Source organism: Muntiacus reevesi, chromosome 1 (assembly GCF_963930625.1).
Source record: "Muntiacus reevesi chromosome 1, mMunRee1.1, whole genome shotgun sequence".
Lineage (NCBI taxonomy): Eukaryota > Metazoa > Chordata > Mammalia > Artiodactyla > Cervidae > Muntiacus > Muntiacus reevesi.
The window spans coordinates 93,686,112-93,703,564 of NC_089249.1; the positions used below are offsets into that span (position 1 = coordinate 93,686,112).

At 37.8% G+C, this 17,453-nt stretch overlaps 1 protein-coding gene across 2 annotated transcripts in view; it reads right to left on the reverse strand.

Moving 5' to 3' along the window:
* RAP1A (RAP1A, member of RAS oncogene family) overlaps positions 1-17,453 on the reverse strand; it is a 79,490-nt gene that overhangs the window by 15,867 nt on the left and 46,170 nt on the right. For both annotated transcript variants that reach the window (XM_065907003.1, XM_065907004.1), the window contains exons 2-3: positions 3,322-3,405; positions 1,613-1,681 (exon numbers count right to left, since the gene is read on the reverse strand). In XM_065907003.1, the coding sequence (XP_065763075.1) occupies positions 1,613-1,681; positions 3,322-3,378 (126 nt within the window). In that variant the 5' untranslated portion in view covers positions 3,379-3,405. The remainder of the gene's footprint in view (positions 1-1,612; positions 1,682-3,321; positions 3,406-17,453) is intronic.

Consider the following 17,453-nt stretch of genomic DNA (forward strand, 5'->3'; position numbering starts at 1 on the left):
CAAGGCACAAAAGAAGTACCAGGTAGCTCAAGATTTGGGGGTAAAGAAAACTCTGACCACTTATCACATTCAAGTCGTCAAAGTTTTACTAAAATATGCCCCAAATTTAATACAGAGGAAAATTTAAGTTGAAGAGATAAAGGGAACACAATAACATTGAGCTCACATAGTTCTCAAGACTTTAACAAAAAGGTACTTCTTTGGAAAAGCTGTGTGCATAAGGTGAAATTTTATGTACTAAATTCTATTTTCCCAGGGTTTTAAAGAAGAAGAGAAAGCTGGCCAAAAGAAATTACCAATTATTAATGGTTTGGAAAATTTTTAATAAATACGGGATTAAGGAAAGTGCTTCAGCACTCAAGGTACAGATCTCCGTTTATAGTTGAAGCTTTAACCAGCAACTTATTTGGGGGAAACTTCAGTAATGCAACACTGTCTTCTAAAAATAAACTTGTTAACCTAAGGACTATTTTAAACTGCTTCTGTGTCAAATAAAGGATTGATGAAGAGGACCATGAGCAGTTCTACAAACTCACACTCCACCACTTATGGGACTAATGTGGTAATAATCTGCACAATCTGTAAGGGGGCATGTTCAATGAATAATGAATTAGGTCTGTGGTTTCTCAATATATCACAATTTTGTTTCCAATTTGCTGATAATGAAACTGCTCTCCTTGCAGAGTTAATGAACTTAATTCAGCAAGAGTTACAGTACTATTTAAGGTAAATTCTAAAACATCTGACAATACAGCCCTTTCTTATTTGTTGAAAGGCAGGTTTAATCTTTTGGATGGGGGCACCTAGCAGGCTTTCTTACAACACTGTCTTTTCTACCGCATAACATACTTGGGAAATAAAATCATGAAAGTTCTCCACAATTCTAGCTAGTCTTATAATTAAATAAAGCAACACTTTTTGTCAAGACCAACTTATCTTCCTTTTAAATAAGTGTTACTTTTCAGAGAGTAGTTTTTGGTTCACAGCAAAACTGAGCAGAAAGTACAGAGCTCCCATATATCCCTTTCCCGCTCCTTGCTATCCTCACCCGTGTCAGCATCCTGCCTACATCAGAGGTACATGTGGGAGGATCAGTGAACCTACCTACGTCAACACATTACCATGCCAAGTCCACGGTTGGCAGTTTTACTCTTGGTGTTGTGCTTTCCATGGGCTGGGGCAAAAATGTACAGTGCCATGTATCCACCCTTATGGAATTATACAGAATCCAAATATAGAATTTTTTAAGTCTAAAGATGGAATACTTTTGAAGTTATTTAACTAAACAAAAATAACTTTCAGTCACAGTATAACTTCAAGCATAAAGTGATCTTAATTTTAGTCCATAAAAAGAATAATTAAAAATATACCTAAAAAATATACTTATTTATATGCAATTTTTCTACATTAAGAAAATTCCCATCATTAAATGCATACATTAAAGAAAGATTAACAATCAGTAAGAACACAGAGCTCTCTATAGTTAAGCAGTATTCTATCTTGGTGAAACTTTTACAAATAGATAGAGTATCTGTATCATTTCTCAAAACTATTTCCAAAAAGCTATTCCATGGGTACTTGTAAGTATGTGTATACAAGTTTCACATTTTACCTTTCTGTAGGAATCTTCTATCGTTGGGTCATATTTTTCAACAAAAATTCCCTGAACAAATTGAACTGTCTAGAAAAAAAAAAGCAGATAAAAGTTAAAGACTTAAAAGAAAAACCAGTCCCTCTTACAGGTCATTTAATGTCACAAAGTGGTAAAGATTAAGTGAAATTATGTGAAAACTCTGGGTGAACATGCAAACATAAAGTATCATTGTTTTTCCATATAAGAACACATTCATAATTAAGAGTATATTTATGAAAGGAGGTAGTCATGTTAAAAACTGTCAGCTGACATTACACCTTAAAATAATTACTATATTAAGCTTTAAAATACAACCAGGATACACATAAGGACATGGATTCTCATTTACTAAAATGTGAAAATTTATCAGTGTTTCCTATTACTAATGCCTTTATATATCTATAACAATTTTTATCTCATGCCCTCAAAGGACAGAGGCAAAAGTTATGTTTTAAAAAGTTTTGAAACAACCTTTCTAATTGTGGGGGGTAAAAAAAAAGAGGGAATTAAAATTTATTCAGTTTATTAAACTTATAATCACAGTCACATTTCATATTCACCCCAGAAGTAGTTATTTTTCTCTTCTGCCAGCTGAGATTCAAAGTCATTCACACTTCAATTAGCCAGAGGAATATTTTATACACTATTTTAGCTTGAACTAAATAGGTCAACTTGAATATAGTCAGTTTCAACTATCTATAATAGTGGTTCCATCTCCTCAGCTCTCATTTACTCTTCAATCCACCCAGGATGGCTATGGCATCATCACCTTACTGAAGCTGCTTTGATCACAACCAGCAACCTCTGTGTTATGACTTCTGTGCAGTCATGTAAAGGTACTCTTTATATCCAAGTACAAAGATAAACATTGTTCCATCTTGGATCCTTCAATCCTACCTACTCTTTCAAGGTTGAGAGGTACTCAGAGCACTATCCTGACTTCTCTCTCTCTAGTCCCTCCCTAGACAACCTCATTAATTCCTATGGATTTCTATTTTTAATTAATTTATTTATTTTAAAAAGGTAATTCATGGACACAGGAAAAAACGTAAAAGACACAAAAGCATATGTAATGATAACTAAACCTATTTATTACCACTTTTTCCAATTCTATTCCCAAGGAAGTGACTGATATGCTATTTGTAACTTACTGAACCTTGCAGAAACAGTGTCTGTTCTTTTGTAATATCTCCAACTTCCTTTCTTATCTCTATGAAGAAGACTGTGACTATTTTGTTCATAGTTGTAACTTTAGAGTCTGATGTTGTAGAAGCTCAATAAATAATAAATAAATATATCATGTGTACAAAAAATGACCTTTATGCTACTTAAGTCTGGAGTGGGGTAGGATAGGAATTATTCCACTGGTACCTCTGATGATCAGTCTTCCCCATTAGAATGTAAATTCCTCAGAAATGAGAATAATTTCTTTCTTTTAAATCACAAACACTAACATTTGACATGTAATAGGTAGTTAATAAATATTTGGTCAATGAAAGAAGGAAGAGCCACCATCATAAAAACACACATCCATGGTTACTGAATGAGTCTGTCCCCTGGTGAGCCGGATACTAGGCATATAAAACACTGCCACTTTTTCACTTTAGTGACTAAAAATTGTAAGGCAAGAAAATATGAATGTCCTTTCTGTATTATATTAATTCATTATAGTTAGGTGGCTAACTTACCAGAGCAGACTTCCCCACGCCTCCTGAACCAAGGACCACTAGCTTGTACTCACGCATGATGTGGTCTGTTTAAATACTGACAATCTGAAAGAAAAAAGTCAAAGATTAATAAACATGCTAAGAATAGTCTAAGAACATACAACTGTTACATAAAATAACATGAGATTTTCATTTTCGTTTGTTTGTTTGTTTTTCCTGAAAACTATCCAAAGTTCTGACAAGAGGTCTTCTTTGTTGAAAAATAGGTAATTCATGGGAAATCCCAGAATCCTCATATTTTTTTTTGTTTTGTTGCTTAGTCGCTAAGTTGTGCTTGACTCTTTTGTGACCCCATGGATGCCAGGCTCCTCTGTCCACAGGATTTCCCAGAGACCGAACCCATGCCTCCTGCGCTGGCAGGTAGACTCCTTACCGCTGAGCCACCAGGGCTCTCCCATTCATCCTTTAGTACAGAAGCAAACAAACCAGGGCTTCCCTGGTGACTCAGCTGGTAAAGAACCCGCCTACAATGAGGGAGACCTGGGTTGATTCCTGGGTTGGGAAGGTCCCCTGAAGAAGGGAAAGGCTACCCACTCCAGTATTCTGGCCTGGAGAATTCCATGGACTGTTCAGTCCATGGGGTCGCAGGGGTGGACACGACTGAATGACTTTCACTTCACTAAACAAACCCTAGAGTACAAAAAATACTCTGTTCAGTTCAGTTGCTCAGTTGTGCATAACTCTGCGACCCCATGAATAGCAGCACGCCAGGCCTCCCTGTCTATCATCAACTCCCAGAGTTCACCCAAACCCATGTCCATTGAGTCGGTGATGCCATCCAACCATCTTATCCTCTGTCATCCCGTTCTCCTCCTGCCCTCAATCTTTCCCAGCATCAGGGTCTTTTCCAATGAGTCAGCTCTTCGCATCAGGTGGCCAAAGTATTGGAGTTTCAGCTTCAACATCAGTCCTTCCAATGAACACCCAGGACTGATCTCCTTTAGGATGGACTGGTTGGATCTCCTTGCAGTCCAAGGGACTCTCAAGGGTCTTCTCCAACACCACAGTTCAAAAGCATCAATTCTTCGGCGCTCAGCTTTCTTCACAGTCCAACTCTCACATCCATACATGACTACTGGAAAAACCATAGCCTTGACTAGATGGACCTTTGTTGACAAAGTGATGTCTCTGCTTTTTAATATGCTGTCTAGGTTGGTCATAGCTTTCCTTCCAAGGAGTAAGCATCTTTTAATTTCATGGCTGCAATCACCATCTGCAGTGATTTTGGAGCCCAAGAAAATAAAGTTAGCCACTGTTTCCACTGTTTCCCCATCTATTTCCCATGAAGTGATGGGACCAGATGCCATGATCTTAAGTTTTCTGAATGTTGAGCTTTAAACCAACTTTTTTACTCTCCTCTTTCACTTTCATCAAGAGGCTCTTTAGTTCTTCTTCACTTTCTGCCATAAGGATGGTGTCATCTGCATATCTGAGGTTATTAATATTTCTCCCAGAAATCTTGATTCCAGCTTGTGCTTCATCCAGCCCAGCATCTCTCATGATGTACTCTGCATATAAGTTAAATAAGCAGGGTGACAATACACAGCCTTGACATACTCCTTGTCCTATTTGGAACCAGTCTGTTGTTCCATGTCCAGATCTAACTGTTGCTTCCTGACCTGCAAACAGGCTTCTCAAGAGGCAGGTCAGGTGGTTTGGTATTCCCATCTCTTTCAGAATTTTCCACAGTTTATTGTGATCCATACAGTCAAAGGCTTTGGCATAGTCAATAAAGCAGAAATAGATGTTTTTCTGGAACTCTCTTGCTTTTTCAATGATCCAGCGGATGTTGGCAATTTGATCTCTAGTTCCTCTGCCTTTTCTAAACCAGCTTGAACATCTGGAAGTTCTCGGTTCACATATTGCTGAAGCCTGGCTTGGAGAATTTTGAGCATTACTTTACTAGTGTGTGAGATGAGTGCAACTGTGCAGAAGTTTGAGCATTCTTTGGCATTGCCTTTCTTTGGGATTGGAATGAAAACTGACCTTTTCCAATCCTGTGGCCACTGCTGAGTTTTTCAAATTTGCTGGCAAATTGAGTGCAGCACTTTCACAGCATCATCTTTCAGGATTTGAAATAGCTCAACTGGAATTCCATCATCTACACTAGCTTAGTTCATAGTGATGCTTCCTAAGGCCCACTTGACTTTACATTCCAGGATGTCTGGCTCTAGGTGAGTGATCACACCATCGTGATTATCTGGGTCGTGAAGATATTTTTTGTACGGTTCTTCTGTATATTCTTGCCACCTCTTCTTAATATCTTCTGCTTCTGTTAGGTCCCTACCATTTCTGTCCTTTATTGAGCCCATCTTTGCATGAAATGTTCCCTTGGTAAAGTACAGGAGACAGGAATCAAGACTATCCCCAAGAAAAAGAAATGCAAAAAGCAAAATGGCTATCTGAGGAGGGCTTACAAGTAGCTGTGCAAAGAACAGAAGGGAAAAAAAGCAAAGGAGAAAAGGAAAGATATTCTCATTTCAATGCAGAGTTCCAAAGAATAGCAAGGAGAGATAAGAAAGCCTTCCTCAGCGATCAATGCAAAGAAATAGAGAAAAACAATAGAATGGGGAAGACTAGAGATCTCTTCAAGGAAAAAAATACTCTACATGCTTCCAAAAAAAGCTGAAAAACAAGCCTCAAAGGATTGAGTCAATCTATAGAAAACTGCCTGTCAGGACAAGTCCAAAATTTTTTTAAAGAAGAAAAAAAATCCCACCATTCAACAATATAAAATTTACAATGTCCACAACATCCAAAAAAATTAATACAGATGACATAAAAAATATGAACTGAAATTAGGGTGGAATGAGTCAACTGAAACAGTCCCAGAACTGAGACAATGGAATTAGTCAATAAGAATTCTAAAATTGATATGATAAATATGCTCAAGGATTTAAAGGAAAATATAACAAGGAGAGAAATGGTAGACATAAAAAACAGCCATGAACTTTCAGTGTTCAAAAATAACATATGAAATGGAATTATAACCAGATGGGCTTAACAGTATATTAAACACTGCAGAAGGAAACTTCAAAGGAACTGAGATAAAGATAGTAAAAAGTTGATGAGGAGGAGGGTAGAGTGGAGAGACAGAGGGAGAAGAAGGGAGAAAAGAAAAGGAAGAAGGAAAATAAAAGAAGAAAGAAGAAGAAAACCACAGGACAACACCTAGCTATCAGGTAGGCTAATATGTATGTAACTGGAATGGCAGCGGCGGATTTTAAAAATAAAATAAATAATAAAATACTTTCAAAATTTGATAAATTATAAATCCAAAGACCCAAGAAATTTAATGAGTCCTCTCCTTAGTATAAATACAAAGAAAAGGCACAATAATTAAATTCCTGAAAGTTGTCAAAAGGACAAAATCACAAGAAGCCCAAAGAAAAAGTTTAGATATAGAAGAACAAAATTATGAAAGTATATAGATTTTCTCAAGAAGCTAGGCAAGACAAAAGAAAATACATCTTTCAAATGCTTCAAGAAAAATACGGTCAACCTAGAATGCTAAATACAATGAATATAGCTTTCAAAAATGAAAGTGAAATAAAAAATCCTCTCAGATTCCCCAAAAAGAAAGAAAAACTGAGGAGAGGAAAAACGCTCACCAGCATGCACTTCATACACCACAGGAAAGGAAGGGAACAGAACAAATAATGTTCAAGGTTCTTACGTTGTATCTGTGGTAGTACAGTAATATTATTTGAAGGTAGGAAATTATGTATCAGGGCTCCCCTGGTGACTCAGCTGGTAAAAGAATCCGCCTGCAACGCGGGAGACCTGGGTTCAATCCCCGGGTTGGGACAAGCCCCTGGAGAAGGGAACGGCTACCCACCCCAGTATTCTGGCCTGGAGAAATTCATGGACCGTATGGAGAATTTCCATGGGGTCGGACATGACTGAGTGACTTTCACTTTCAATTATATATTAATGATGCATACTGTACATACTATAGCAACTACAGGGGTAGAAGGGCAGGGGAGAAAGGACTTGGTTAATAAGCCAAGAGCTGAGATAAAATGAAATACTGAACAAAACAATTAATCCACAAACAGCAGGAAAAATACAAGTAAACAAGCACAGAGGAGATGGGAGAAATACAAAACAGGACAGAATTAAAAGGCAATTCGGAGAAGGCAATGGCACTCCACTCCAGTACTCTTGCCTGGAAAATCCCATGGACGGAGGAGCCTGGTAGGCTGCAGTCCGTGGGGTCGCTAAGAGTCGGACACAACTGAGCAACTTCACTTTCACTTTTCACTTTCATGCACTGGAGGAGGAAATGGCAACCCACTCCAGTGTTCTTGCCTGGAGAATCCCAGGGATGGGGGAGCCTGGTGGGCTTCTGTCTATGGGGCCGTATAGAGTTGGACACGACTGAAGTGACTTAGCAGCAGCAGCAAAAGGCAATTACATCATTATATTAAATGTAAATCATCTATTCTAATAGTCCAACATTCAAATTCAAAGGCAAGATTAAAAAAAACCCAACACCTAATTATGTTATCCTCAAGAAACAAATACAAGAAAAGTTAAAAGTAACATTTACTAGTGACAAAGTCACAGTTGGTGCTGACATTACCACTGTGGTTTGTCGCCTGCATCCAAAATAGAAACAAATACTAAATTTCATTTAGAGGTTGCTGTTAGTGTTAAGTCCTCTGACTCTTTGCGACCACACAGACCAGCATGCCACGCTTCCCTGTCGTTCGCCATCTCCTGGAGTTTGCTCAAACTCCTGTCCACTGAGTCAATGATGCCATCCAATCATCTCATCCTCTGCTGCCCCCTTTTCCTTCTGCCCTCAATCTTTCCCAGCATCAGGGTCTTTTCCAATGAGTTGGCTCTTCACATCAGGTGGCCAAAGTACTGGAGCTTCAGCATCAGTCCTTCCAACGATTATTCAGGGTTGATTTACTAACCTTACTAACATTTAGAGGTTAGTAAAAAATCTTTTTTCTTTTTCTGTAACAGTCCTGGGGACTCTAGATTATGACTCTCTACCTATTCTAAGCAGTTAGCAGTCAGTGTTCTCAAACATTCTGGTTTCCGATTTCTTCATACTATTTGCTATATTCTTTATTCTCTTAAGAGTTTCTGTTTATGTGGGCTCTCAGGAGTGGATGCTAGATTTTTTCATCTTCTCCTGCATCTATTGGTGCCATGCTGTTTGTTTGTCTTCTACCAATATGTCCACACTCACCACTTCCGTTCAACACTGCTAAGCTACATATAGTAGGTTCTGTGCACGCTCAGTTGTGTGTGACTCTCTGCATCCTCATGGACTCTTCCCTGCCAAGCTCCTCTGTCCATGGCATTTTTCAAGGCAAGAACACTGGAGCAGGTTACCATGCCCTCCTCCGCAGGATCTTCCTGATCCACGGATCAAACTGCGTCTCTTGAATCTCCTGATTGGCAGGCGGATTCTTTACCACTGTGCTACCTGGGAAGTCCATAGTAGGTTTTAAGCCTGTAAGCCTATGCAAAAGGAAGAAGTGAAATTTTTTTCACAGACTGACATGGTTCTATATGTACAAAATCCTAAAAGGAATATGCAAAAAAGAAAAAAAAAAAAAACTATCAGACTAACAAGTGAATTTAGCAAGGCTTCCAGACAAAAGGTTGATACAAAAAAAGGCAATTATATTTCCATATACTGGAAAAGAACTGGAAATGAAATGTTTAAAATACCATTTATAATAGTATCCAATAAGAAATACTTAGATAAGTGTAACAAAATGTGTGCAAGACTTCTGTATTAAAACTACAAAATGTGTCTGGTTAAGGACTTAATGATTACAGAGATATGCCATAAGATATGTCCATATCATTGTTAAGATATCAAGTCTCCTCAAATTGACATACAGATTCAATGTGATCACAATCACAATCTTTTTGTAGAAACTGACAAGATGACTTCATTTATACAAAAATGCAAATAAGAATAGCTACCATAGTTTTGGAAAAAAAAGAAAACATCTCACACTACCTGATTTCAAGACATACTATAAAACAACAATAATAAAGACAGTGTTGTATTAGCCTAAGGACAAACATAGATAAGTAGAATCAAATCAAGTCCAGAATTAAAACCATGGACATATGTTCCATTCTTTTGACAAAAGGGACTGTGGTACCCATCCTCTCAGATGCCCCCAATGATCCTGGCCTCTTGATAGTCCTAACTTGTGCTGTTCCCTCTCGGATTCATATCCTTGTGTAGTTTCTCCCCATGCTTACTCAGGACTAGTTATGTGACCAACAGAAAATAGCAGACAATACCTGTCTTCTAAGATTATCACCTAAAAGGAATTGCCTGGACCATGGACTCTGGGATCATTCCCTTTGAGGGAAACCACCACCATGTCATAAGGACAATCAGCTATTCTAAGACGCCTCCTACCAAGAGCTAGTACCCATCTATCAACTATGTGAGCGAGCCACCTTTGAAGCCTGTCTTACAGTCAAGCTTTAATTCAGATAATTGTAGCCTCAAGAGACCATGAGCCAGACTCTTCCAGTCAAGCCACTCCCAAATCTCTAATCCTTAGAAAGTGAGGGACAATAAATAATTACTGTTGTTTTAAGACAGTAAGGTTTGGATTCATCTGTTACACAAGAATAGATCATTAATACAGGGGCTAAAGAAATCCAGCGTGTAAAAGTCTTTCCAACAAGTCAAGCTGGGGAAAAAAAAAGAACCTCAACTCTTGGTGCTCATACTAGCCAAAATTCAGAAACAATACAAGTCTACATCAAGAGGTGAATGGGTAAATGGTGGTATATCCAATCAATGGAATACTAGTAATAAAAAGAAACTACTGACAGACGCCAATAACATATATGAATCTGAAAAACATGCTTAGCAAAATCAGCCAAACATGAGACAGTGAATATTGTAGGATTCCACTTACATAAAATTCTAGAAAATACGAAACTAAGTTATAGTGACAAAAAGCTACTTGGGATCAGTGGTGATAGGGCAGGAGTGATGAATGACTACAAAGGAGCATAAGGGAACTTTTCAGGGTAAAGGAAATGATCTCTATCTTGATCATGATGGTAGTTACACGGGTATACAGATTTATCAAAACTTACTGAACTGTACATTTAAAATAGGTGCATTTTATTACATGTAAATTATAGCTCAATAGAATTAATTTAGGAAATTCAATGGGAAAAAGGGAGGAAATTTCTCAGACTAGCAGTTATATGTGAAAGTCAAAGTATTAGTTGTGTCTGACTCTTTGCAACCCCATGGACTGTAGCCCACCAGGCTCCTCTGTCCATGGAATCTCCAGGCAAGAATACTGGAGTGGGTTGCCATTCCTTTCTCCAGGGGATAATCCCAACCCATGTATCAAACCTGGGTCTCCCGAACTGCAGGCAGATTCTTTACTGTCTGAGTCACCGGGAAGCCCCCAAACAGTTATATATATATATACATACTGTTAGAAACCGAATACACCCCCTGAAAATTCTTATGGTGAAGCTCTCCCTACAATATGATGGTATTAAGAGGTGGGACCTTTGGGAGATAATTAGGATTATATGAGGTCATAAGGGCAGAGACCTCATTTATGGGATTAATGCCCTTGTAAGAGGCTGAGAGCTTGCTTCTCTCTGCCCTCTGCCATGTGAGGATACAAGACAACCAAATACAAGCCAAGAAGTGGGTCCTTACCAAACACCTAAACTGCTAGGGCCTTGATCTTGGATTTCTCAGCCTCCAGAACAGTGAGAAATAAATCTGTTGTTTAAGCCACCCAAACTATGATAATTTGTTATAGTGGCTGGAACTAGGCAACATAGTGAGGATAAATTAGTAGACTATGCAACAGACATGACAGCAAGAATGGCTGTTGTTCTGAATCAAATATTTACAAAATATCTCCCAGGTACCAGCTCTGTTAGTATATACTAGATACCAGGGACAAAAAATAAAAAGTATCTGTTCCCTTCCTCAAGGAGCTCACAGAGCGAAAAACAAAAAACTACAATATAATTGCAAACAAAGTTATTATAGAGACAAGATTAAAGGGTTGGGGGAGGATGGAGGAACAGAGAAGAGCCCAGGATAGTTTTTAAATAGAGGTTACATAAAAGATAAGTGAAAAGCTAAAGAGAAATGTTATAGGTATGTAGTGAAGGGCATTCTAAGCAGAGGAAACAGCTTCAACAAATACTCCAAACTATTAAACACAGAAGATTCAGGGAATACTGCATAGCTCAGCATGAGTAAAACACAGGGTTTAAAAATAAGTTAGGAAACTGAAGCCAGGTATGGAGACTGGGTTATAAGCAAATGCTTTTGTTTTGTAAGCAAATGCTTACAAAAGCATTTGCCACGTTAAAGAGTACTTTTTATCTAGTAAGCAATGAGGAGAAAACAATGATTTTTTTTAAAAAAAGTAATGTATACACAAATATTATATAACTATAATATAGAAAACGGATACAGTATATAAAGGAGATCAAAGGAAAAGAAGAGATCGGAGACAAAATAGCAGGAAGCTACTGTAATAGCTCAGGTGGGAAATGACACAGGCCTGTATCTAGCTCTACAGCTGAAGGCGGGCAGTGGTTTTCCGAAGGTAAAACTGACAAGACTCCATAGCTGATTAGACATTACTGAGGCTTTTATTAAGAGGACTGAAGAACAGTCAGGATAATTCTCAGATATCTACCTTGGGCAATTTAGGGGGCTGGTGGCACACCTCCTCCAATTAAGATAGGAAATATAAAAGATTTAAAAAGAAAGTTAAATCTTTCTGCCAAAAATTAAGTTTGATATTCCTACAGGAAAAGCAGGTAAATACCTGACAGATACAACTGACAGACGAAGTCTGGAAGCTCAGTAGAAACCAATAAGGACTTACGAGTGGGTGTTACAAAAAGATGGTAGTAGTTGAAACCATAGCAGATGAGATCAAACAAGGAGAATATATTAATTCAGTGAGAACAGAAGAAAGCTGAGAACTGAAATCTGAGAAACAACCACATTTTACTATCTAGATGAACAGGAACCTGAGGAATAAATGAGGTGGGAGATGTTTGTACTGGATACTAGTAATCCTATTAACTCTTATCTGTACCAAATAATCCTTTCATTTCTATGGGGTGCAAAAAAGGTGACTATTAAACACAAGAGACAGATCCCCATATCCCTAACCCCCTTTCCAGGCTCCCAGTGATTTTCAGTCTGGGGATTGCTGTCATTTTAACAAGAGGTGAATTCATCATCTCTCTCATCCAAAAATGTGTATCTTTTGAGAGGGAATCCTAATATAGCAAGGCTCATTTATGCTTCCCAAATTGCCTCCTAGGGCAATAGTATTTGGGGAAAAGCACTCAGACATGGCCAAATTATTTTGGGTATTCTGTAACAACAAAATATTTGGCCCCCGTCCCTCAACTTGAGGAGCAAGACAGTCAACTTACAAAGTTATTTTTCACATGTTTGGTAAGCACAATCATTTTCCTTACACCAAACAAGTACCATGGATTATAAATGTATACACATATGCACACATGCAAATACAAGAATAATATAGCTCAGATAAGGAATCACATACAAATACCAATGAGGAATAATGTAGATGAATATTTTCTTTTTAAAGGGGGTTAGTTCTAACTCATTACTGCCAAGTTAGAAAACCACTACGTTCTTCCAAGCAAATCCCATGCCTTTTTATGGAAATCTCCTGTGCCTGCACTCCCAACACAGCACCAGAAAATTTCTCACTCTGGTTAAGATTCCCTGACAAATAAGGAGGATAAGAATAAACATTACACTATGTTTACATTTTAAGTCAATCTTGAATCTCTAACACTATGGCCCAAGTTATAAAATAATAATTTTTTCATGCTTCAAACTTTAGTAAAACTACTTCTACATTTCACAAAATAACATAACGATTTTCCCTGTGATACAAATAGACCTGCTTTTTCTGTTTTTAAATATTTAAACTAATTACAAGATGAAATGGTTTCTCCTGTAAAACTGAACCTATCAAACAAAATTCATTAAAGGAAATTTAGTTGTGACAAGAAATTTTGGATAAAAAATGTTTTACATTAAGGAACACTGAAACTTCTTAACAGTTATACTGTTGGTTATATTTAAATATTTACAGAAGCTGTGAATATTTTAAATCTGACAACTGACCACAACATATTGGGGGTGGGTGGGGATAGTGCTAAGTAATATGGAAATGATGGTAAGACTTAACTTTCTAAAATAAAGAACAACTTTATGTTGTTTGTACTTTGATGTTTGTACATATGTTTGTATGTACTTTGATGTTCATCAAAGTACATCATAATGGAAAGTCAATCGTTCCTGTAATGTGAAGTCATAGTACTATCCCATTGACAGAGTATCTTCCTTGATACTTTCTCCTCTTGTTCTTCTTAAGACTAGTACTTTTGGGGGAGGATATATATATAGGGATATAAAAATCAGACATAATATACTTACAAATGAAGTTTATAAATTGGTCTTCACACTCTAAAACCAGGTAACTCAGCTCAACAGTACTTTCCTACCCCTTACCAAATGAAAGAAGATAAGCTCCTGGAAATAGAAGAGGCCAGCAGGGACTCTCAGAAAGAGCAGACAATTAGTCACAGATCTGAGTAAAATCTGACAAAAGGCAATAAATTCAACAAGCAGCAGAACAAAAGTCAAAGAAAACAGAATTAAGAGGATCTATAAAACACTGTAAAATAAATGTAATATCCTTGAGAAACCTGTGAAGCTATTACATCTACATAAAAGACCCTGGAGAGACTTGCCTGGCAGTCCAGTGGTTGAGAATCAGCCTACCAATGCAGGGGACACGAGTTTGATACCAGGTCTGGGATGATCCCACATGCCTCCAGCAACTAAGCCCGGACAAAACTACTGAAAGTGCACTCTAGAGCCCTCAAGCCCAAACTACTGAAGCTCACTTTCCTACAGCCTGCGCTCCATAACAGTGAGAAGCATCCCTGCTTGCCGCAACTAGAGAAAGCCCATGCAAAGCAATGAAGATCCAGTGCAGCCAAAAAGTAAATAAATTTTTTTTAAAAAATTAAAAATAAAATAATGCAGAAGTGGTGTTGTATGACTTCCGAAGCTAGAAAGGGTGCCAGAAATTCCTCTTGGATCTCTATTTGAAGTCATGCCTTTGGGCCCAGAGCTAAAAGGCGTCCCTGAAGTGGCCACTTGGAAAAACCACAGAGATGGACAGAGCTGCCAGAGGAGTCCCAGCTGTGAGACCTATCAATAAAGAAAATAATTCCAGACAGCCACCATTTGACTGCAACACTCAGAGGAGAGACCTTAGGTCAGATCCACGTAGATGGGTCAGTCCCTAACTCCACACTCAAGAAACTACGGAAGACAACACATGGTTATTGTCTTGAAGTGAAAGTTGCTCCATCACGTCTCTCTGTGACCCGGTGGACTAGAATTCTCTAGGCCTGAATACTGGAGTGGGGAGCCTTTCCCTTCTCCAGGGGATCTTCCCAACCCAGGAATCAAACCCAGGTCTCCTGCACTGCAGGCAAATTCTTTACCAGCTGAGCCACAAGGGAAGGCCATTGAATACTGGAGTGGGTAGCCTGTCCCTTCTCCAGCGGATCTTTCCGACCCAGGAATCAAACCAGGGTCTCCTGCACTGCAGGCGGATTCTTGACCAACTGAGCTATCCGGGAAGCCCAGTTACTGTATTAAGCCACAACATTTTGAATGGTTTGACTACTAAATACAGAAGGTAGAAAGGAAAAAACAAAAGAACAAAGAAGAGATGGACAAACTGAAAATAATGGATAACCTAAATATCATTAATTACATGAGTACATATTCAATAGGAAAAATGAAAATTAAAATGCAAGACAAAACATATACATAGCAAAAGCTGATAGAACCAAAGGGAAAACTAGTCAAACACAAAATCAGGATTAGATTTAAACAAACTCAATAACTGAGAGAAAAGGAAGATAAAGTCAGTAAGGCTATATTAAGGGTTTCACCAAATAATGAATCAACTTAATTCAGATGACATGTATAAAACACCACACCACACACCCAGCAACTGCAAATTACACATTTTTCTCAATCGCATATGGATCATTTATTAGAACAGACAATGCTGGGCCATAAATCAGGTTTAAACAAATTTCAAAGGACTGAAATCATACAAAGTGTACATTCTGACCATAACGCAATTAAATTAGGAACCAATACATAAACATAATTATATAATCTCAAAATGTTTTTAAGTTAACACAATCCTAAATAATATATGGGTCAAAGAAGAAATCAAGATGGAAAGTAAAGGATCAGAGCTAAATGATAATAAAAATACACATCAGCAAAAATCATAGCTAAATATTTGATTATCACTGTAAAATAAGTACAAAAATCTGAAAATAAAACTGTGATTATCTCAACCTTTTAGTTTGGGAGAAGACAGAAAGGAAGGCATGTTAAAGGTTTTCTCTTCTTGGGAAGAGCATAAAGATACTGAACCTCTCTTTTTCTATATACTGAAAATCAAAGTGTGAAAAATATAATGTCAACAACTAAATCACATATAACTTAAAAATTACTAGAGGAAAAATAAGCAAAGAAAACTTGACCAGTGCTGGAGTCACAAAATGAAAACTAAACAACACGAAAGAAAGGTAAAGAAAAGAGTATAGGAATAAGACAAAATAGATCAGTAATCCCAATAAAAAGGAAGCCTCCTAAATCCTAATTCTGCAAACCACAAAGGATAAAAGTTTATTCTATGATGACAAACTTAGAAAACAATACACTTATCTTGCATGTAGCAAATCTTCTAACATGCTATACTAATAGCTGGCTTTGTCCTTTCTTGTTTTAAATACTGAAATCAGTATTTAACAACAACAGAATGCCTGAACTACAGTAAGCATTTCTTTTGTGGCAATTCACTCTAAAAACATTTCTAGATACGGTCATCTATTCCTTTGAACTCTATGCTCACTAAATAGAGTACATTCCATTTCTGGATAATTTTACATTGCTGTTTCTTTATAGTGGCTACTTGTTGGGCCCCTGTCTCTGATGCTAAACAGAATAAAGAGAATTCCTCTCCCAGGCTACGCTCCTTCAAATATTTGAGGACAGCTATTTCCCCAACCATAACCTCTTTTTCAATAAGCAGTCCTATTTCCTTTTTCAAATGACAGTTTCAAATTCTATATTCATTCTGTTTCCTCTGCAAAAGCTTTAGGTCTTACACCCTCTTACAAGTAATATATGCTAGTTAGTACTATTAGCGGGCATTATGAAAAGGCTTATAATAAAAAGAGCAGTCACTGTATCTCCGTGTGTGTGTGTGTGTGTGAGAGAGAGAGAGAGAGAGAGAGAGAGAGAGAGAGTGTTGCTCAGTCATGCCCAATTCTTTGTGACTACATGGTCTGGAGCCTGCCAGGTTCCTCTGTCCATGTGATTTTCCAGGCAAGAATACTGGAGTGGGTTGCCATTTCCTTCTCCAGGAGATCTTCCCGACCCAGGAATCAAACCTTTTTGATTTCTCACATTGCAGGCAGACTCTTTACCATCTGAGCCATCAGGGAAGCCCTAAACCTTAACCTACTTCCAACTTCTAGTTCTTTCTCTGAGTGTTCTCCATAGTTCTGAGTAAGATATTTATACTCTTATCTCTTGATTTTTAGTTTTCGATATTGCTATTATGGTAGGTGAGGATTGCAGCTCTCTTAACACACAGCAAAATAATATACTAAGATTACATTTCCTTTCTCATATAATGTGTGTTTATTCTGGAATTGTCTACCAACATTTTCTACCCAAACTTGCCAGATAATCAATACCCTTCTCTCCCCTGCTCCCGTCAAAATCCTTCCTGCAGCTTGCTGTAATCTGTGCCAGCTGCTCTCTAGGCCTGCAGATGCCTATCAATCTAGGACTTTGTTATGTGTTGGTGTGCTTCAAAGTGCCTATCCGCAGAGGTTACCACTACTAATTCTTCTTTTCTTTTGTCTACAGTTTTATTCTCCCCAACACTACAAAGAAATGCAATTCCAATATTATCATATCTCACAAAATTTCAAGA